This window comes from Lepidochelys kempii, chromosome 5 (genome assembly GCF_965140265.1).
Source record: "Lepidochelys kempii isolate rLepKem1 chromosome 5, rLepKem1.hap2, whole genome shotgun sequence".
NCBI lineage: Eukaryota > Metazoa > Chordata > Testudines > Cheloniidae > Lepidochelys > Lepidochelys kempii.
This window is the reverse complement of record NC_133260.1, coordinates 136,159,843-136,182,750: the sequence shown is the minus strand read 5'-3', so window position 1 is coordinate 136,182,750 and position 22,908 is coordinate 136,159,843. Positions and strand designations below refer to the sequence as shown.

The window sequence follows — 22,908 nt, the reverse complement described above, 5'->3', positions numbered from 1 at the left end:
GAATGTGTGAGTAACAGTAGGGAGAAAGTAGCATGGGGAAATTAGTTTTTAGTTTTTGTAGTGACTCATCCACTCCCAGCCTTTATTCAAGCCTAATTTGATGGTGTCCAGTTTGCAAATTAATTCCAGTTCTGCAGTTTCTCATTGGAGTCTGTTTTTGAAGTTTTTTTGTTGAAGAATTGCCACCTTTAAGTCTGTTGTTGAGTGTCCAGGGAGGTTGAAGTGTTCTCCGACTGGTTTTTGAATGTTATAATTCTTGACGTCTGATTTGTGTCCATTTGTTCTTTTGCGTAGAGACTGTCCGGTTTGGCCAATGTACATGGCAGAGAGGCATTGCTGGCACATGATGGCATATATCACATTGGTAGATGTGCAGGAGAATGAGCCCCTGCTGGTGTGGCTGATGCAGTTAGGTCCTATGATGGTGTCAGAGTCCTATGATATGTGGACAGAGTTGGCAACAGGGTTTGTTGCGGGGATAGGTTCCTGGTTTTTTGTTTTTATTGTGTGGTGTGTAGTTGCTGGTGAGTATTTGCTACAGGTTGGGGGGCTGTCTGTAAGCGAGGATTGGCCTGTCTCCCAAGGTCTGTGAGGCTGAGGGATCATCCTTGATGATGCGCTGGAGAGGTTTTAGTTGAGGAATGAAGGCAACGGCTAGTGGCGTTCTGTTGTTTTCTTTGTTGGGCCTGTCCTGTAGTAGGTGACTTCTGGGTACTCTTCCGGCTCTGTCAATCTGTTTCTTCCCTTCAGCAGGTGGGGACTGTAGTTTTAAGAATGCTTGATAGAGATCCTGTAGGTGTTTGTCTCTGTCTGAGGGATTGGAACAAATGTGGTTGTATCTTAGAGCTTGGCTGTAGACAACGGATCGTGTGGTGTGGTCTTGATGAAAGCTGGAGGCATGTAGATAACTATAGTGGTCAGTAGGTTTCCAGTATAGGGTTGTGTTTATGTGAACGTCGCTTATTTGCACTGTAGTGTCCAGGAACTGGATTTCTTGTGTGGACTGGTCCAGGCTGAGGTTTATGGTGGAATGGAAATTGTTGAAATCCCAGTGGAATTCCTCAATGGCCTCCTTCCCATGGGTCCAGATGATGATGTCATCAATGTAGTCCAAATAGAGTAGGGGCGTTAGAGGACGAGAGCTGAGGAAGCGTTGTTCTAAGTCAACCATAAACATTTTGGCATACTGTGGGGCCATGCGAGTACCATAGCAGTGTCGCTGATTTGAAGGTATACATTGTCCCCAAATGTGTAATAGTTGTGGGTGAGGACAAGTCACAAAGTTCAGCCACCAGGTTTGTCGTGACATTATCGGGGATACTGTTCCTGATGGCTTGTCCATCTTTGTGTGCAGTGTTGGTGTAGAGGGCTTCTACATCGGAGAGATCTCATCTGTCTGCTTAGAGCGTCTTCATCAGAAGCATTGCAGTAGCCAACCTGCATTGGTGCAGTTGCGCCGCCATACATGATGTAGTGTAGGCTGTAAATGGTGTGTGCGCAGTGAGAGTTTATACCTTGTCCTGGTATGACTGTTGTTTAGGACAAGCAGAGCTCATCTTTGCTCCTGGTGATGCATGAGATCCGTTTTACTGGTATGAAGTAAGGTGAAAAAGCCCAGCTGGGTTTGAATTCTGAGGCAGAACACCACATCTCTTGCTAGATATTGCAACAGTCTTGACCTAGACTATTGATCTCCATTTCTGTCCCCTTCAAAAGATGAAGCATAGAAGCTCGAATGTAGTGGTGGAAGTTGCCCTCTGAATTTAATCCATCTTGTCATGAAGGGATAATGGAATCTCACATTGGTGATCATGGGAGATAGAGGTTTCATTCTACTCCCCAGTGATATCTGAGAGGTAAATGAATGAAGTGGTTTCAGGAGGTAGACATCCTGCTGAGTCCAAGCTGCCTGACCTTGGAAATGGTGTGAAATATTTCTCTTTGTGGGCAAGATAATTCACTTTTCAGAGCTAGATAGACTTGCTCCTTGATTTCAGGTCTTTGCCATAGGAAGAAGAAAGTGCTTTGGATAGTTTGCTCTTTAAGAGGGAGAAATTATGTAATTATGCATCTGCCCCAATGGGATATTCATCATTCCATGACGTCTCTGTCCTGCTGGAGGAGTATGAAGTCACTAGGGAAGCTACAATGCTGTCATTGGCTGCAATGCTATCAATGTGATCCGATTCCTCTTTTATTTGCTTGGACCATGACTGTGTCTCTGCTGTTCCTTTGTTTAGCGTAGATTGGTGCTTGGATGATACCCTGCTGTCTGAGATTTAACCAGGGTAGAATAGAAGTTGAAGCAGCTGGATGGGGATTTTAAGATATTCAGCTTTGCACTGTTAGAAATAGTCCTAGTGAGCATGATTTTGTGGGTAGAATGCAAGTGAAGTGGTTAAAGTGCTTGATAAACTTCATCATAGGGCTATTGCCGCCAGAGGCAGGTTGGTATGCGCATATATTTACAGGTATAAAGCCTACAATGTAGGTACGTGTTTGTGATTTAACTCTTTCCAGCAGGATAGCTAGTTAGTAACTTTTGTTGTTTTCCCTTAGGAAAAAACCCACTCATTGAAGCTAAAGCTTCCTGATCACTCGAGTTGATTCTCTTTATATGTAGACAGATGTTTAAATTCTATTAGTTTACTATTTTGGAAGGAACACAGCAGGGGCACACTGCTATCGTGAATGTTTAAAAAATTGAGCTGCATTTTCAGTTTTCAAATGAAGTGAATTTCATGTTTGAAATGAACTCGAGCTAAAAATGCAATAATTCCTGTTTTCATGGCTTGATATGTAATGGGCTCTCTTTACAAAGGTGAATTACATGGAATACAAAGCAAATATTTTGTAATATATAACATGTAGATGGACACCCTGGCATACAGTGGAGGATTGTGATTCTGCCATCTAAGTAAATGTCATGTAAAGATCGCTTTCAAGGAATCAGGAAAAGGAAATCTCTCTCCTGGGTATAAACTTTAATTTGATACTTCACCAGCTTTGAGAGAAGAAAATCATTTAATGCCCTGTTAATAGGATGTTTGAATATTGCCAAAACTAGTTAAGCAAGGATGTCCTGCATGATCATATGGCATAATTTGTAATAGTTATTTAAATGAAATTGGCACTCTTCCATCCTTGGTTTGGGTTTATAGAAAACTTTGTCTTTAGAGCTGGGCTGCTGTAGCAGTCTGTCTACTAGACTGCAGCACTGCATTTTGCCACTGACAAGTGAAAGGAAGCAGTGTGACAGCTGATGGCACAGTAACAGTGGCCTAGCATGTGAATAGTAATGAGTAAAGGATTAGAGTTAAACACAGTTAAAGAAAATAACTTCACTTTTTCCACAAGTCCCAGCCAAGGGAAATGGATGGAGCAGGAATCAGGGAGATCAGAATCTGAGACGGTTGAAGAATGGATTGTTCTGGGAAAGAAATTGTCTAGGGATGGAGGACAGCAGCCTAGTATCAGGGATCAAGTCTGGAGATCCAGGAGAGAGACTGCAGCAGATGGTCTGCTGCCTAAAGCTTTAGTTTGATGTTGAAAGCTGCTCTAGTTTCCCTAAGCTTCAGGTGGGGAAATTTCCTTTGCACAAAGTTTAACTCTGGTGAAATCACACTGATCTAACTAATGTCTCCATGAATGTGGAGGGTCACAATCCCTTAAAGTTTCAAATATAACAAGTTCCAATTTCCTGGTTGCATCATATCTGACTTCAGACACTACTCAGCTTATAAAACCAAACATGCCTTCACTACCAGAAGTGCTAGGGACTTTCCCTGTAAAAGTTCAGGTTCTAAAGAGTACAGTAAGGTCCCTTACGGTATTGGACTGAGCCACGAGAAATTTTCTTTTTGGACACTTACAGTTGAGTCCAATTTGTGTCAGACAGTGTTATTGCGTCTATCATTAGATCCTTACCTAGCTTCAGACAGTACTACTAATGCTTTACTTCTCTAAGAACTATAACTCTGTTTCTCTATCCTCATTTTTTGAGAAGGAAAGTTCAGATGCTGATGTGACTAAATACCTACAGGTATGCTTTTCTGTTTGTTTTTGCATCTACTCAAATTTTCTGTTGCTGTACTTACCCCTTTGGTGGATTTGTTTCCCGTGACATACTGTAGGTACGTGGGCAAAGACTATTCTGCTGCTCAAGAACTAATGGAAGATGAGATGAAAGAATATTATAGTCAGAATCCGACAGTATTGCTGATGCAGTCTGTAAGCATTGGACAACTTGTCGCTGTACATGCCGAGGAAGATGCCTGGTTGCGTGCTCAGATAATTTCAGTGGAAGACAATCGAATAAAGGCAAGCAACTCTTTCTTTTTGACACTTTTTGTGAAAAAGTGTTAGTGTAAATAATAATAATACAGGTAATAGCTGTGCATTTATCACAGAAGAATCACTCTGCAGTACTCAGCAACAAATTGCTTTTGCTCTTCATTACATGAAAAACAAAGTGTGGCTTTTAAAATAATTACAGCACTGCTGCTAAAGTAAATGGTCTGTTGCCTTTTTCCTTATTTTTATTTTAGGCTTTTCTGTGTTCATTGGTATCTCTAATATACTAATGTATCCTGTGCATCATTATGAAACGTGGAAGTAGTATCTCCATCTTCCAGATATAGACTGTAAGTGCCAGTAGATAACTAGAATGCCGATCTCCTGAGTCAAGTCCTAGTGCAGTTACCACAAGTCCATCCTTACTGTGTCTTTTGCAGCTTGTTAACACGAGTGCTTAGGCTCACTTACGCTGAGTGGGTATTCCTGTTGTTGTACTCAGCATGCTGGTAACTAAAATACCTTGAACAAAATGATTAAACTTTTCACACTGCTGCAGTTTCTCTTCTTGTTCTGTGTTCTCTAGAGTCAGAGTTGTATTTTTGGGGGCGTTACTTTTAGAGAATTAGAACATGACTGAACTGGAAGAGTTTAAGAAAAATTTCAAGTCCTTCATGTCTAGTGTCACTGTGTAGTTATATTAAGTAACCTTAAATTGTAGGTTTTTATTTTTTTGCAGTCTCTGCTTCCCTAGTCAGCATGACAAACTTCCACTAAGATCTGCTAAACACACTTCTAATACAACTCCCTTTCACAAATTTAGTCAAGTGGACACATGCAGTTTTAAGTATCTGTTCCAAAACTGAGAGTTCTCATTCAGCTGGGAAGTCATGAGATGGGGGAATCTGTCCAGTATTCGAAGGCTTTAGCGTTAGTTGCAGAAAAACTGCCAGGACAATAGTAGCTAACGTCCCGCTGATTTCTCTCCAGATTTCAGCTAACTGCACTTGGTTGCACAGTAGGGAGGCCAGTGGTGCATGGCAAGAATAGCCTGCTTTCTGAAGTATCTCTTCAACAAGAAATCTGGAAGTCTGGCTTTCTGGAGTGTCTGGCTTGCACATCAGATTTTCAGAAAGGCTTCTAAATCGCTCTCCCTGAGCCTGGTGATCTTCAAGAAGTTAGCATGGTGCTGTGTATAGTTCAGAAAAACAAGAGACCATCTGTATAAGCTGATACAAAGCAGCACTGTAGCTTCTTCTGTTCCAATCACCATCAGCCATTTGCTCCCACTGACTAAACAATTTACTTATCGAGATGGTATGAAGTCTGCAGTATTCTGAAACCGTGTAATCATCAGAAATGAGAATCGGAAAGGTTCTGTTCTCATTATAAAAACAAAAAGGAAATACCTAGAACTGCACTGAAATAATATTAAAGGGTCTGGTTTAAACTCACAAAAGCCAAAAAATTCAGAATTACCACTTTACTGCCATCTTCTGTACCATTCTGAGACAATAGGTACTCGGAAGCGCTGTCATTTTGTACCCTTTGAAGTGTTGGTGTTCCAAGGAACAGCTAACGCTGAGCTTGCAGTGATTTCAGGAAAGAGAAGAAGGGTGTGGAGCACTTTCTAAACTTTTTTTATTGACATTAAATTAGTTTGAAGAATTTTCATATAATGGTATTTCAAAGTATATACTGTGTTAATGGGAAACAAATTTATATTAACAGCTGGCTGTATAAAAATGTGATCACTAAATAAGTCCACCAAGTGTGTGTATTCTGGATAAATCATTCAAATAATACTAACATACTTGTAATATGAAAAATAAATGTTTCTCTTTCAATTATTAGGTGTGCTATGTTGATTATGGCTTCAGTGAGATTATTGAAAACAACAAAGTGTACAAACTAGGTAGATGCTTCTATTCGCTTCCATTCCAAGCTGCAAAATGTAGACTAGCAGGTAAGATGAACTTTTTTGAGAGAATTATTAAATATCTAGTACCATAATTTTGCCTGTAACTTAACAGAGGTTGGGGCAGGAAAAGAACCGCCAAAACCTTACTGCCTACTTCAGAGAAACCTGGGAAATGAAGGTAAGAAATAGGGAGGAATGGAGTTAAAATAAAAACATTAATTTGATCTGTTATTTTGGTTAGATTATTAAAGCTGGGTCTGTTTTCAAAAGGCTTTTGTTTTACCAGAAGAAAATAATTTATTTTCTTGATTCTCGAGGGATCTTGAATGTATATTTCATGGTAGAAGCTTGATTTAAGACTAGGAAGAGATCAGCTGAAGTTTCTCTGGTTTTCTTAGTATTTATTTTTTAATGGAGAAAGCTAGTTACCCGCATCCTCCCTCCCTCTTTCCTTCATTCCTTTTATTACACTTGGGGGGGGGGGTCTTTCCCCTGCTTCCCAATTCTTCTCTTGAGCTCATGCCCAAGGCTCCGGGATTCAAGCCCTGTGGTTCCTGCTCTAAGCCCAGGCCAACAGGCAACCCCCATGACTCTTGTCCAAAGTGTCTGAGAGAGTCTCAAGCAGAGAAGTGCAGGATCTGCAAAGAGTTTTGTTCACGGACTGAGGAGGAGTGGAACTTCCGTTCAAAGCAGCTCCTCATGGAGGCAGCTCGTAGCCCTCAGCCTCCTGTGGCGAGCCACGATCCAGCACCGAGCACCTCAGTGCACAACGCTCCAGCAGCAGCAGCCGGAGCAGCACCGTGGTTGGACTCTGGTTGAAACCTACAGCACCGGTGCTCCTTGGCACCGCAACCGACATTATCGGCCGGGCCGCGCTCCCATTCTCCTGGCCAGAAGCGGCACCGGAAAAGGGTGGCCCACCTCCACAGAGAGCAGCCTCCCTGGAACCACCTGTGGAGACGCGTCCCGCAGGGGAGCATCTAGGGGCACAGCCTACGGCTTCGGCACCATTGACTCCGGCACTGAGGGGAGTCTGGTACCCCTAGACTCCCCGACTTGCAGCGTGATTGAGATCCAGTTTCCATTTCCCCTGGATACTTTTGCGGCTGCAAGGGATCTTATTGCCATGACAGCATCGGCATCCCCTCAGCCACATGCCAAGGCACTGGTACCTGTACGAACAGTACCATTCCGGGGCAAGCCAGCCCTACTCCACCCTTCGGTTGAGCTGCAGCACCGTTCCTGTTCTTGGCACGGTTCCCGCTCCTGTCGCCACTCACAGTCCCAGCACCAGGCATACTTGCAGCACTGCTTGGACTCCCATCGCCAGTCCCGATTGCGGCACTGCTCTATCTGCCGGTTGTCATCGAGGAGTAGATCCGGACCCGACGCCACTCTCAACGCCGGTCGTCATCTCGGCCCAGATCCAGGCACCGTTCCAGGTCTCGGTACTGGTCCAGGTCCCGGCACCGCTCCCCAGCATCGCGGCACCATTCCTCATCGACGTGACCCAGCGCAGAGCCACTCGGCACCACCGTGGCCTTCGCGTTCTGCTTCTCGTTCTTCGGGATCGGAGGCGGGGTCGTGTTTCTTGGACCTTCGCCATTTGGACCATAACCGCCTGGAGTCAGGGGCTGGGCCTTGGCAGGCGCAGGAGCAGGGTCCCGCTCAAGGGCTCACTCAGTGGCCGTTCTCGATGCCCTGGGCGTACCACCAGGCCCAGGGTGCTCCATCTGGGGTTTCTCTCCAAGCCACGAGTGCCAGAGGCTACCGCCAGTCTGCCCTCCCCGGGGGGCATGGAGACTGTGGCAGCTTCTCTCCCCGCTACAAGACCTCCTCCAATGCAGATTCCTGGTCCAGGCCCTGAGGTCGCTGGCACAAGACAGCTGGCCCCGGCTCCTCAAAAGGCCCTAAATGACCCTCTTTCCCCCGTGGCCACCTCATCCTCACCTGACAAGGCAGTGACAGGCACTGCAGTCTCAGGTCCCCCTCCAGTAGACCTCCGTGCCCACCAGGACCTCCTGCGCAGGGTGGCGCGGAATATGAACCTGCAGGCGGAGGAGGTGGTAGAGGTGGAAGGCCCCGTGGTGGATATTCTGCCTGCGGAAGCTCCATCAAGGGTGGCCTTACCCCTTATTTGGACCATCCAAAGCACCGCCAGGACAATCTGGCAGACACCAACGTCCATCCCCCCCCACTCCCCAACTTCTGAAGGAGTGGAGTGGAAATACTTTGTCCCCTCAAAGGGGTATGATTATCTGTTCACCCACCCACAGCCCTGTTCGCTCGTGGTGGCATCAGTGAACGAAAAAGAATGGCATGGGCAGTAGGCCCCAGCGCCCAAATCAAAGGATGCCAAGCGCCTTGATTTGTTTGGGCACAAAGTTTATTCCTTCGGCTCAGGATCACTAATCAGCAGGCGCTCCTGAGCCATTACAATTTTAACTCCTGGAACTCCATGCTGAAGTTTAAGGAGTTAGTACCTCCTGAGTCCAGAGAGGAGTTTGAGGCTTTGGCGGAAGAGGGCAAAACAGTGGCACAGACCTCTTTGCAGGCCTCGCTGGATGATGTGGACTCCGCCACATGTACTTTGTCCTCGGGGATCACAGTGATCCCCATCTCCTGGCTGCAAGCCTCCGGCCTGCCACCGGAACTTCAGCAAACACTGCAGGACCTCCCCTTTTGATGGAGCAGGCCTGTTCTCAGAAAAGACCAATTCAAGGCTGCAAAGCCTTAAGGACTCAAGGGCGTTAATGAAGTCCCTGGGCATGCACACACAGGCTACCCAGCGGAAACCCTTCAAACCCCAGCAGCCACAACAATGCTCCTATCCTCCTCCTCAGCCGAGGCAGGCTTTCTATAGGAGGCGGGGGCGTAATGGCAGGAGGAAGCCCTCCAACCCCCAGTCTGGGCAAGGCCAGGGCCCGTCCAAGCCTTCATCAGGCTCAAAACAGGCCTTTTGAAGGGCCGCCGTAGGACTGTGTACCAGACCTCGTTCAGGATCTTACCCCACCTTTCTTGAATAGTTTATCCCATTTCCACCATGCTTGGTCTCGCATAACCACAGACCACTGGGTTCTCTGCACGGTGGAAATGGGATACTCTCTCATTTCCTCCCCCCCCCCCCTTCCTCCCATCCTTCTTCCCCGTCCCTCTTCAGGGACCCTTCTCATGAGCAATTTCTTATTCAGGAATTTCAGATGCTCCTCGCCATGGGGACAATTGAGGAGGTTCTGAGGGAGCTAAGGGGCAGGGGTTTTACTCCTGATACTTCCTTATCCCCAAGGCAAAGGGTGGGCTTTGGCCCATTCTGGACCTGCGCGGTCTCAACAAGTACATGGTAAAGTTGAAATTCCACATGGTCTCGTTGAGTACCATTATACCTTTCCTGGAGACTGGTATGCCACCCTTGACATGAAGGACGTGTATTTCCACATAGCGATTCATCCGGCACACAGACACTTCCTCAGCTTTGTGGTCAACTGCAAACGCTATCTGTTCACGGCCCTTCCCTTCGGTCTTCCACAGCCCCCCGAGTGTTCACCAAATGTATGGCAGTCGTGGCGGCCTTCCTTCGTTGACGGCGGGTGCAGATTTACCCTTACCTCGATGACTGGCTTATCCAGGAACGCACCAAAGAACATGTGCAGTCCCACCTCTGCTTGGTCACAGACATGTTTAGTCGGTTAGGCTTCCTTCTCAACGGGCAAAGTCAACACTAGAACCGACCCAGAGAATAGAATTTATCGGGGCGGCTCTTGACTCGGTGCAGGCACAAGCCCTCCTGCCGGACGCTTGTTTCCAGGCTATAGTGGGCCTCGTCCAGAGCCTTCAAAGCTTCCCAAGCTCGTCAGCAAGAAGTTGCCTGAGTCTTCTTGGCCACATGGCCTCCTGTGCATACGTGACCAGGCACACCAGACTTTGACTCCACCCGTTACAAGCCCGGCTAGCTTCAGTCTATCGCCCAGGTCGAGACAGCCTGAACTTGGTGGTCACCGTCCCAGAGCGGGTCTTGGCCTCCCTCCGCTGGTGGCTAAATCCCCGGGTGGTATACAAAGGAGTCCCTTTTCACAGCCTGCAGCCCTTCTTGTCTCTGGTCACGAATGTGTCAGCCCTGGGATGGGGTGCCCACCTCAGGGACACAAGGCCTATGGCCTCCGTCCATGCTCTCCCTTCATATCAACATCTGGGAGCTGATGGTGGTGCGCCTTGCCTGTCAAGCCTTCCAGGAGCAGCTGCAGGGTCATTGTGTGGCAGTCCTCACAGACAGGGCCACGGCCATGTTCTACATCAACAAACAAGGGGGGCCCACTCCACCCCCTTCGTCAGGAGGCCGTTCGACTGTGGGAATTCTGCATTGCCCACTCCATTCACCTGGTGGCGTCCTTTCTACCTGGGGTCCAGAACACGCTGGCGGACTACCCGAGCAGGTCCTTCCGCTCCCATGGGTGGTCACTTTTGACCAGATGTCATCCACCCTATCTTCTGAAGGTGGGGGTTTTCCCAGGTCGACCCGTTGGCCTCCCGCAGTAATTGGAAATGCCTGGTGTTCTGCTCCCTCTAAGGCCGCTCCCCGGGCTCTCTCACAGATGCCTTCTTGCTCCTGTGGATGGGTTGACTATTTTACGCCTTTCCCCTGCTGCATAGGGTCCTGCTCAGAGTGCGCAGGGACAGGGCGCGAGTGATTCTGGTGGCTCCGGCATGGCCCAACAGCACTGGTACACTGTGCTGTTGGAGCTCTCTGTGGATGGACCAGTCCCATTGCCTCTTCTTCCCAACCTGATGACTCAGGGTCATGGTCGCCTCTGCCATCCCGACCTACGATCTCTCCACCTCACGGCATGGATGCTGCGTGGCTAAACCCTTCAGAATGTCTCTGTTCGGAGTCTGTACGGCAAGTGCTGATGGGCAGCAGGAAGCCCTCCACTCAGGCCACATACATGGCTAAGTGGAAGCAGTTTTCATGCTGGTGCACTCAACGCAACACCCCCCTCTCCAGGCATCCGTGCCGCTCATTTTGGAGCATGTCCTGGACCTAAAACAGCAGGGCCTGGTGGCATCCTCTGTCAGAGGTCACCTGGCGGCCATCTCGGCTTTTCACCCAGGTGCGAATGGCCGCTCTGTCTTCGCCAATCCCATGGTTGGCAGGTTCCTGAAGGGCCTGGACCGTCTCCACCCACAGGTTCGACAGCCAGTCCCCACATGGGACCTTAACCTGGTCTTCTCCAGATTCATGGGGCCCCGGTCGAGCCACTGGCCACCTGTTTCCTCCTCTATCTCTCCTGGAAAACTGCTTTCCTTGTTGCTATCATGTCGGTGCGGCGTGTCTCCGAGTTCAGAGCCCTTACCTCAGAACCGCCCTACACAGTCTTTCATAAAGATAAGGTGCAGCTTCGGCCTCATCAGTCCTTCCTTCCCGAGGTGGTATTGGCCTTCCATATCAGCCAGGACATTTTTCAACCAGATTTTTATGCAAAACGGCACGACAGTCACCAGCAACAGCGGCTGCAGTCCCTCAATGTCCTTAGGGCCCTTGCCTTCTTCATTGAGCATATGAAGCCATTCAGGAAGACGACCCAGCTCTTTGTTGCGGTGGCAGACTGGATGAAGAGCCTCCCGGTCTCCTCTCAGCGGGTCTCTTCATGAATCACGTCCTGCATCCGCACTTGCTATGATCTGGCTGGTGTACCGACCCCGCCCCTCACTGCTCTCTCCACAATAGCCCAGGCCTCATCGGCAGCTTGTCTGGCCCAGGTGCTGATGCAGGAGATCGGCAGTTTTCTGCAAGGCAAGATTCAGCATAGGCCACGCTGAAAGTTCCTTTTGAATGTGATCTTGGATTTCCATATGAATCAGTCTATCTAGCCGCCATCGTCCTTCCCAAAGGTGCATATGCACTAGAACGAACAAAGACTCCACCTCTTCGGCATTCATTAATGGTTAGCTTTGTAGCTCAATAGGAAAAAGCCCTTTCAAGTTTCTTTCTCAATCTTTGTTTGTCGCAGAGTGTGAGAGGGTCAACCAATCATAGCTCATCGACTTTTGAAATGGATAATGCATTATGGTGGTGCTGGTAATGCCTCCTGATAAGCTTGTAACACACTCAACTAGAGCACATTCAACGTTAGCAGCTTTGTGGTTCATGTCCCAGTTATGGGCAATTGCAGGGGAGCAACATGGTCTTCTGTTCATACATTCACCAAACCGTATGCACAGTCTGCTGCATCAAGGGAGGACACAAATGTAGGGAAAGCAGTCCTTCAGTCCGTCTTCCGATGAGATTCCAGGCCCCACTGCCTGGGGTAACAGCTTGGGAGACACCAACAGTGTAATGGACACCTGGAAGTCCTCGAAGAAAGAACGGTTACTTTAGCTTCTCGTAACTGTTCTTTGAGATGTGTTGGATATGTCCATTCGTGACCTACCCTCCCCTTCCAACACATCAGTCTACCATTGACTTCCTGTGCAAAGGAACTAGGGGAGGGTTCTGCACTCCAGAGCATGTGCAGTTTGTGTGGGGGTGTGGCCACCCTTCTACATATCGCTAGGGAGAACTCACGCGCACCAGCACACTGCAGGCATATGTGCCCGCAGTGTATCTAGAACAGCGTTGGAGAAGGTAAGTAACCATTTTTTCTGTTGCATGAAAAGTTTGGAGGTTTTGACACTTGTTCCAGTGTGTTGGAAAAAGCCCAAGACTCCTTGAATTTAAGGGATGGGGGATAGGGGGGCAAAGAGAGGCTGGGAGTGGCCTCTATCCCCAAAATGGCCAATAGCATGGTTTAGGCAGACTAGGGACTGGAACCTGCGTTTTCCACATCTTTGAGTGCCATAACCATTGGGCTATATGCTGTTCTGGGATAGGGGATCTCTTTCTTTTGTCCACAAATTCCACCCTGTTCCCGAGAAACCTTTCTAATTAACATTTTGTTGAAACAATACGTATCTGAAACATTTTAGTTTCAGCACAAAAAAAAAAAAAAATCTTTTGTTGGAAATATTCATGATCAGCTCTACTAGGTGACGGTCTGCATCTTTAGTCAGTTATTTACGTCTGTAAATGTGACCTGAAGTGACTTGCCCATATGCTCAGGGTTCAGCTGATTGCCACATTTGGGGTCAGGAAGGAATGTTCCTCCAGGGCGGATTGGAAGAGGCCCTGGAGGTTTTTGCCTTGCTCTATAGCATGTGGAACAGGCCACTTGCTGGAGGATTCTCTGCTCCTTGAAACCTTTAAATGGTGATTTGAGGACTTCAATAGCTCAGACATAGGTGAGAGGTTTTCCGCAGGAGTGGGTGGGGGAGATTCTGTGGCCTGCGTTGTGCAGGTCAGACTAGATGATCATAATGGTCCCTTCTGACCTTAATATCTATACCTAGGTCATGCATGCCTGTGGCAGACCTCGGCATTTAATCAGGTATGAATCCCAGTCCAGTTGCCTTCACCACGAGATCACCTCGTGCCTCTCACCGTATCTTAAATTACATGTAAACTCTTCACAGCAGCGACCTGTGGTGTGGCAGTGGTTCTACCTATGCTTCATTTCTGCTCTCCCACTGCTCCACCCAGCCTCCAGCGCCTTCCAGGGTGGGGGGACTTAGCCTTCCAGCCAGCTCACGTAAGAGTTCCACCCCTTCCAGGATACCCAAAGGCCCAAGTAAATGCACAGAATGTAAACTCTTCCCTTCTTTAGGGATGCTGTGATAGACAGCAGCCCGCCCTGGTTCCTGGCCTTAGCCAGTCTTGTCTCCCGCAGTGAGAGCTCCAGGTCTGTTTTCCCTTTTTATAGAGCAATTAAAACTTAGAACCTACTGTAACTTGCATTCATGATCTTGTATAAGAAAATGGCCATGAGTGACCATGGAGAATATTTGTACTTTGGCATATTGCTTTCCTTTACAAATCCCCTTTATTAGTCTTGAAAGTGTATAATACAGAAACATTTAGGGGGGAAAAAATTACACTAAAGAAGAATGTTGCAGAAAACTAGGGGGAGGTCTCTTTACGAATACAGTACATCTCCTGTTGTGTTCTGATTCTTGGAGCTGAGCTCCCAGTTGCTGGCAGAGATACTATACTTCCCTGTGGGAAGTTTCAAGGAAAATGTGTGGAAATGCTGAACTGCTTGTTTCACAGGGCTGGAAGTCTTCTGTGATGATCCTGTTCTAGTGAAAGTTGTTGAGTCACAAACCTGTGGCAAGATATTTGCTGTGGAAATACTGGAAAAGAGTGATATTCCGCTTGTTGTTCTGTATGACACCTCAGGAGAGGATGATATAAATATCAACGTCACCTGTCTGAAGGCCTTATGTGACAAATCGCTTGAACTACACCTTCAGGTACTGTTTTATTTATGAGGTAATACTTGTTCATTTAAAATTCTGAAGTGTTCCATCATGGGGAAGGAGCACAATACCAGAAACTTGTTAAATGTCTTCCTTTAAATATTTTGTTGCAGGCAGATGCCTTGTATACAAATGTTAGAGTCACCAACGTTTGCTCTGATGGAACCCTATATTGCCAGGTGCCATCGAAGGGCCTAGCCAAACTCTGCGAGATCTTGCAAAAGTTGGAAGACTACTTCCATTACAAGGTGTGTAAGGAGAAGGGAGATGCTGAGGTAATTTTTTTTACTGTGTTACACTCACTGCATCTCAGCTTAACTCTTTACAGAGGCTCTGAGCAGGAATTCTGTCTTTCAGGACGTTTCAGAAAGCATTAGTATTAAACAGGGCAGTTATCTAAAACCCTGAATGTAGCTGTTAGTAACTGTTCCCAGCCAACTTCAGAATACCATACAATTTCTTAGTAAAACCTTTATTAAACACAAAAACTATTGTAAATAGTTTTTGGAATACTTATGAATAATTTCTTAAACAAAAGCTAGTAAACTGGATGTAGTAAATTTCCTGTTCTTTCTCATACAGACTTCCCCACTTTGTTGCTATTCTATATTTCAATGCAAGGTTTCAACATGACGTTTACACTTCTGTACGTTGGTGCACACAAACACGCTAATGTTTTTTCAGGTGATTTTTTTTAGTCTTTATAGCGTGACCATGATTTATATAGGGTGTCGTCTGCACTCTTCTGAGCTTGAAAATGGAAAAACCTGAGTTGCAGCCCAACTCTTTGGAGCCTTGTCAGCAAACAAAAGTCTGGGGACCCTACCAGCTAGCAGCGTTCCAACCCTCGAGTTAATAGTTGACTGGCTCACTTGTTGGTGAGACAGAAATCTGTAGTCTGTACCATACAGCTTTTGGGATCAGCATATCCACTATCCATTCCCTGGATCTCTAAGACTCTCATTCTGTAGAGCACGAGCTTTTCCCCATGAGCCAAGTCAGGTAAGCGTATACAAACCATCACCTCACTGAGCTCTGCCCCGTTCTCTCTTTAACTGGGGCAAGATTGCAGTTTAACTCAATTAGCGAATCGCTAAATGTAGGTTCCATTGTCTCTGTAGCCACTAGGTGTGACAAATTCTCCCTTCCCAGATCCTCCCTCTAGGTCTGTAAAACACACTACCCTGGAGTCAAACATTATTTAATAGACTGCTTCCTTAATAAGGAAAGCTGGACTAGCGCTCACCTGTGTCCTAAGTGGGACAGGGATAGGGACCCAGCCCTTGCAGCAGACATGTCTTGGTCCTATATGGGTCAGCCATTAAGTCCACAGGGCTATCTTTAACTCCTGTATTTATAACCTTTCCCCCCAGAATCTGGCTATATTCTCAGATGATAAATAGCATGGGACCTTCAAGCCTGCTTGCCCTAAATGAAAACCTCTCCTACAACTTCTTAAAAAACGTTCTTGAGCATGTGTAGCAACTGCCCCACCCTATTTCTGAATGTTCCTGGTCCTCTCTTAGTGAGTCCCTCTGCCCTGCAGTTTGCAGATGTGCAGGCAGAGACTTCAAACAGAAACCTGTGATTCCTTTCTTTGTGCCAAAAAGTCAACTACACTATAAAGCATGTGGGTTGCATCTGTTTTCAAATCTGTAGTGGGCTGAGATGGAAATGAAGAGAGCTTTCATCATCATCCCTTTTGGCTCCAGGATATTGGAGATGCTTGACATTCTAATACACAGTTTGATGAATGTTTCAGTTTTAGTCTCCTTGCTAAAGCTTTTGCAAGCCATCTCTTGTAGTAGTCTCTGCTCTTGGTCTGTCACTTTTATGCTTCTCTGGATAAAAACGGTTTACAACCAACCCAATAGGTTTCCTCCTCAATAAACAATCAAGATGTTCTCCCCCACCCCCCAAGAGATCCCCTTGTGCCTCTCATTCTTGCCTGACTTTTCTGATGGGCAAGGCTTTTGTAGAGGTGAGGTGCAAGCCCCCCATGGCACTTGCAAGACCCACATGCCACATTGAAGTAAAAGGCAGTGCAGTTAAGCAGACCAGTTTTTAAACCTTTTCCAGCTTTGCCTATCAAGGTTTAGGGCAGCTCTGGTGCTCATTCTCTCCTTGGAAATATAACCTTGAATATTTTTTTTAAAACCCCTTAGGACTGATCCAAAGTGATAAACAGAAACTATTTAAGTATCAGAGGGGTGTCCGTGTTAGTGTATATCTACAAAAACAATGAGGAGTCCGGTGGCACCTTAAAGACTAACCGATTTATTTGGGCATAAGCTTTCATGGGTAAAAAACCCACTTCAGATGCATGGAGTGAAAATTTACAGACACAGGTATAAATATATATTGGCACATGAAGAGAAGGGAGTTACCTTACAAGTGGAGAACCAATGTTGAAGGCCAATTCAGTCAGGGTGGATGTGGTCCACTCCCAATAATTGATGAGGAGGTGTCAATACCCAGAGAGGGAAAATTGCTTTTGTAGTGAGCCAGCCACTCCCAGTCCCTATTGAAGCCCAAATTGATGGTGTTACGTTTGCAAATGAATTGTAGCTCAGCAGTTTCTCTTTGAAGTCTGCTTCAGGAATACTCAAGAACAGATTTAACAGTAGCCATTCTTCAAAAAAAAAAAAAATTCAAAACCAGCGTTATTATTTACCCTTGTTTCTTTATTGCAGCAGGCACCTGAATGTTTCGTCTCATTACCTTTCTGTGGCAAAATCTGCGTGTTCCATTGTAAAGGAAAATGGGCTCGTGTGGAGGTAAGAAACAGGTGGTTGGTTGGATGTTTTTTTCACCACTGAACTAACTTCCCTGTGTCAATTGAAAATTGCTGCTCTTCTTCGATTTCCCACATAGCATCTGCTATTTTTGCAGGTCTGGGGGTTGGCTAAAATCTGGATCATTGAATTCTTTGACACTGATTTTGGCATATGTATCATTTTACATTGGCTACTTACTCAAATAGTAAACACACATAAGTAATCTTTTACTTGAGCTGATGGAATGGGAAATAGATCCCTGTAGGTCTATCTTACAGTTTTTGTGTTGTCATTTAACATATTTCATTTTAACAAGCCATAGCATCATAACATGGAAAATAAAATGCACTGGCAACATATTTTCTTCCGTTTCCTTAAACTATGTATTTGCTTTTTAAAGGTACTCTGTTGCTCTCTTGCTAGTATCAAGTTATCCTTACCACTCGCATTCTCATTTCAGATAACAAGCGTTCACAGTAGTCGTGCACTAGATGTGCAGTTCATGGATACCGGAACAGTTGCCTCTGTAAAAGTATCGGAGCTTCGAGATATTCCATCACAGTTCCTGAGAGAAATAATCACCCTACCACCCCAGGTACAAACATCATTTTTAAGTAAAGCTGATGGCCTCTATACCTCTCTTGGCCATGTCTTAGTCTTGATAATTTTAGATGTGTGCTCTGCAGTGATTTGTGGTTTTAAAACATTTTAAGATTGCCTGTTCTGCACTATGGTTCCTTTTAGTTTGTGCCAGCAATGTCCACAGGAGGCAGTTAGCAATTCACACCCCTGTAGTCCAAAGTTCATGTTAACGTAGTCCTCTTTCAAACTGGACTACATTAACGTGAACTTATGTACCTTTTCATTTGCTCCAGCAGCATCCACTCAGGGCAGTTAACACACAACACTTTGGTGCCCTCTGCAGGTCTACACACTCTCTCGCTGCCCCCCACCTACCTACCTTGTGGACCACACTTGAGCACAGTATAGATGTAGCCTTAGAAGTAATGTTAGGATGTGCATTCTAACTCTTTATAGTGTACAGTTTTAAATAAATACAGATTACGTTCTTGTGTGCTCACAGTAGAAGGCTGTGGTGGTTGTCTTACTGTATGGGTAAAGGGACTCCATTCTGCAGACCACCGCATTCTTAGTGGTTGAAGTAATTTACAGCATAATAGGTTCCTTCTTTCACTCTTTTTTAATATCATATATCTTTTAATCCATCTGAGTTAAAGCTTGTAATAAACTACCTAGTTTCTGTGCAGTTAAACTTCAATAGTATAACATAATCTGTTGAAGAGTGCCATGTAATTAAATTGTACCATTAACATACTCCATGTCTTTTAGGCTATGAAGTGCTGTTTAGCAGATCTTCCCCGTAACATTGGCATGTGGACTCCAGATGCTGTATTGTGGCTGAGAGATACAGTATTAAATTGTCCTGATTGCAGCATTAAGGTAAATGTAAATATCTCAAACATTTGAAATTCAATAAAATATGGAAGACCAGGTTGCAATATGAATGAAGAGTTATAATAAAATGTCATCATGAAGTTACAGGAACTTGGTACCTTCACCCTCCACCAGACATTCAGGTTTTGATGCAAAAAACAAAATTCTTTCAGACTTAAAAACGTTTACCTAAATTAGTTTTGTTTGAAAAGCGATTATACTAGACAACTTACAGCTTTGTAGCCTCCCCTAACGCTTGTATTCTGTATGAATTCATCATTTTTGACACATTTGATACAAAGCATATTTGTTTGCATTTCCCAGCAAACCCTTTTTATACAATTCTTGGATCTGCATTTAAAGAAGACAGAGAATTTTCCCCCTTCCAAATTCTCCTGTGCTAGCTCGGTATAATTCCTTCTTACCAGCAAATGAGGGCAAGAAAAAAGCAAAACTCTTGTTTTTGTGCCGCCTCATAAAAAATGAAGTGGGTGGATGACCCTGCTCAGTTATTTTCATGTCTCCAGCAGGTGGAGGTAACTCTTCCAGCTGGCTAGGAGAGGAATCTTTTAGTTTTCTGTTCTTATTTGCTTTTATTTCTATATGACAAGTCACTACCCACAAGCCAGGCTGTGGCTCTGCTGTGCGCCAGCTTGCTGCTCAGTAACGTCCGATGTGGATGCTGCTACAGCGCCGTGAAAGTCCCACTAAGCCACGCTCTGGGATTTTCACTGCGCTGTAGCAGTGTCCACACCAGTTGTTACGGCATGGCAAACCAGTGTGCCATAGATTCGCACCCTGGCTTGCAGTGTAGTAACTAGCCAAGGAAATAGGCCCTAACACAATGTAGTTTAATTTAGTACAGTCCATTTACAGACTCATTTTTTTGGATGTGCTGAGTAGATGTCAACCATTTATAGTGTGACCTACTTACCTAATTGTCTGGGAGCACCCTTCAAAGGGAAACAAATGTTCAGAGTCTATGATTAGTACATTACAGGGGATCTTCTGAAAAATCTTGCCCCTAATTTCATTACAGGGTACCACTATGAGTGCGCCTTTTGAGAAGCACGCTTTGTAGCTTTCCCTTGTCTGCTTTAGTCTTGAATACTGCACATTTAAAATACTGCTGGTCTAGTCTGGCATATGTAGATATTGTAAAATGATATTGTCAAATGTGTGGCTGCGTGTGTTCCCTCTGTGTGCCATCCCAGCTCTGTGCAGACAGCTGGCACAGCAGACCTCGATCAAACTGCCCAATGACCATGAGATTCATTAAGGTACGAAGGCACCCGGCCAGGTTTATTGTCAACAAAGAAAGGTAATAGCATCCAGCAGACTCTACGGGGATACTAAGACATGTATGCCTGTGACAGTGGACGCAGCTCTGTGAATGGCGGAACTTTCTATTCCCCACCCCCAGCAGGCCGGCCAAAGACACTCCCTCTGAGACTCCATTTTATACACCAATACAAACAAGTATTTTGACCATAGTTAGTTACTTCCCCCTGACGTGGGTTGTTACCATCCATTACCTTGTACATGTTGGTTCGATCAAAACATCTCTATCCATTATTACTGTCATCTTGACCTTCTCTTTAGGAGGGGTCAGTGTGTTCTCGTTATCTTTGGGGTGTGTTTGTACCATACTTGGTATCAGGGTACTTGTACCATACTTCCGGAATGCATTTGTGTGAGTGTCCGCCTCATGTAGTGACTAAGGTTGGAATTTTCAAAAGAGATTAGATACTTAACTCCCACAGAAAGTCAGTGGGATTTGTGTACCTAAGTCCCTTATAGTCTTCAAAAATCTCAGTCTAAGCTTTTAGTATTTCTTGGCTCTGAACAAATTCGCATTCAGCATCACTCAACGGCAAAATATGCTCAACCTTAGGACAGTGCGTTTTATCTTTTCTTTCCATATCTTCCTTTCTGGTCTTCCCCCCCACCCCCTTTCTTCCGTCTGCATTTTCCTCCCTGCAACAACTCTTGATTCCTAGTCCCTTCCCCATTTCATCTGCTAAGGTGATCTGGCTATGAAATATTTAATGCTGATGCTTGAAACATCCCATTGAGTAATTGGGGCAGGGCTGTTCACATTTGTCAGTCCACGAGGATGTGGTTTTCCACGGTTTTGTCTCCTGATTTACACTAGCATATGAAAGAGAAGAATCAAAATCTGTTGCGTCAATCTCTGCAGATTCATGAAGGTAACGTTACTTTGGATTACTCAGCTTGCAAAGATACTCTTGCAATTGTTATCATGAAGGCTAGAATCTACTTGGCCTTGTAAATGAAATCTTAGTATCTAGAGAATCCAGATATGCCATGAGGGCTGAAGAAATGCATCAAGTAGGCTAGAAGATTAATACTGCAGCCATAATAGATTGCTTTTTTCTTGTCTCCCATCTGCTAGTATGATGTGTTAATATCCACTTTTCTGGCCTGAAATATGTGGTCTCTGAAAAATTAAAATAACATGTAAGAAATTAGTTATCTACACTGCCAAATTCACACTCCAGAGCACTTGTACCGGAATACTATTGTTACTGATGTAACATAGCAAAAATCATTAGACCAATGCTTTAAAAATGGGTGCCCAAAGGTGGTATTCTAAGTTGGTGGGAGCTGCTATGTTCTCAGTGTATTTGAAAATTAGGCAGTTTTATTTAGGGGCCGAAGTATGAACTTGGAAGTCTAACTATAGGCATTCATTTTGGAAAATCTAGGCCTGTATTTAATAGGCTTCCACTGTCTAACTGTGGAGAAATTCCCCTCTACTCTCCTGACTTCTGTCCAAGCCATTCCTGCAGACCTCCGAAAATGCTCACTTCCTGTGGACCTTATCTTTTATTCCACTTATTTTAAAAAGCTGGAAAGATGCATTGATTCACAGTGGAAATCTGTTGATAACTTGGGTTTTCTGCACTGACTAAATCTGAGTTAATGGTAAAAGCAGCTTTTAATCCAGTTTTACAGCATTCTTGAGACTTCTAGTGATCATAAAAATTTAGTAATTTCCCTGAAGTTCTTGATGCGAAGTTGCACCATGTATTGGTATATATAGTGTTTCAGTCAATAATCTTTAAGACACAAAACATACCTAACACTTCAAACAGTGTATGTTAAGCAGACACAAAATCCTAACTTAACACACAACCTAAAAAGTAAGGAATTGAAAAGTTCAGACAACAGTGGCGGCCTTCTACTCTGCTACACAGATGCACAACCACCATATGTCAGGGAACATCATAACTTTAATTCTTCCCTAAGGGGGATACTAGCATTACAAGATTTCTCTCCCTGTTTCCTTTGTCGAAGATCTCAATACAAATGCCTGAAGAGTAGCAAAAGTGGTTCCCTATGCGCTGGCAACTGCCTGTTTGGATGTAGGGAACATTACTGGGGTCATAAGTGGGGGCAGATGACAAAATACAGAACTGTGCCTCCCCATAACTGTTCAGAAAGGCTCCCATGTACCTTGTCGGAGAATGATGGCAGCCAACCCATACCGTGTTCTCTGTTTAGCTGTTGCATGTAAGGATTCACTTATAATAAATACTAATATTTTTTTAAATTAACATGAGACACCCCATTGAGCTATCACTAACTACAAACTTCAGTCTTTCTGCAGTCTCGCTTTTAGTCAAGGGGTCTGAAAAATTGAGACTCGAAATGAAACCTTTAAGATCAATTTTTAATTGTTTAGAACTCATACAGATTTATTTGGAAATGCTAAACTCTGAGATTTTACTGTAAATTTGATGCAGGCACACATTTTTCCATACAAAACTTGGTCTCTAAGGTGCCACAAGTACTCATTTTCTTTTTGTGGATACAGACTAACATGACTGCTACTCTGAACTCTTGCGGTAAGTGCAAAATTTGAGCCCAACCTAGAGTGACCAGATGTCCCGATTTTATAGACACAGTCCCAATTCTGGGTTCTTTTTCTTATATAGGCTCTTATTACCTCCCCACCCCGTCCCGATTTTTCAAATTTGCTGTCTGGTCACTCTAGCCTAACTTCAACGATGGTGTTGCTCCTACTCTTCCACATTGAGCAGTTTGCTGCACTTGCCGTTTTCAGCCATCGTGAAAACCTTTGTCCACATA

At 45.1% G+C, this 22,908-nt stretch overlaps 1 protein-coding gene across 8 annotated transcripts in view; it reads left to right on the top strand.

Annotated features, from left to right (window-relative positions):
- Nucleotides 1-22,908, top strand: part of TDRD7 (tudor domain containing 7) — a 105,814-nt gene that overhangs the window by 64,073 nt on the left and 18,833 nt on the right. For 7 of the 8 annotated variants that reach the window (XM_073346061.1, XM_073346058.1, XM_073346059.1 and 4 more), the window contains 7 exons: nucleotides 4,134-4,320; nucleotides 6,148-6,259; nucleotides 14,352-14,554; nucleotides 14,674-14,808; nucleotides 17,254-17,337; nucleotides 17,798-17,932; nucleotides 18,688-18,798. In XM_073346061.1, the coding sequence (XP_073202162.1) occupies nucleotides 4,134-4,320; nucleotides 6,148-6,259; nucleotides 14,352-14,554; nucleotides 14,674-14,808; nucleotides 17,254-17,337; nucleotides 17,798-17,932; nucleotides 18,688-18,798 (967 nt within the window). The remainder of the gene's footprint in view (nucleotides 1-4,133; nucleotides 4,321-6,147; nucleotides 6,260-14,351; nucleotides 14,555-14,673; nucleotides 14,809-17,253; nucleotides 17,338-17,797; nucleotides 17,933-18,687; nucleotides 18,799-22,908) is intronic. The other variant, XM_073346057.1, reaches the window with a different exon arrangement.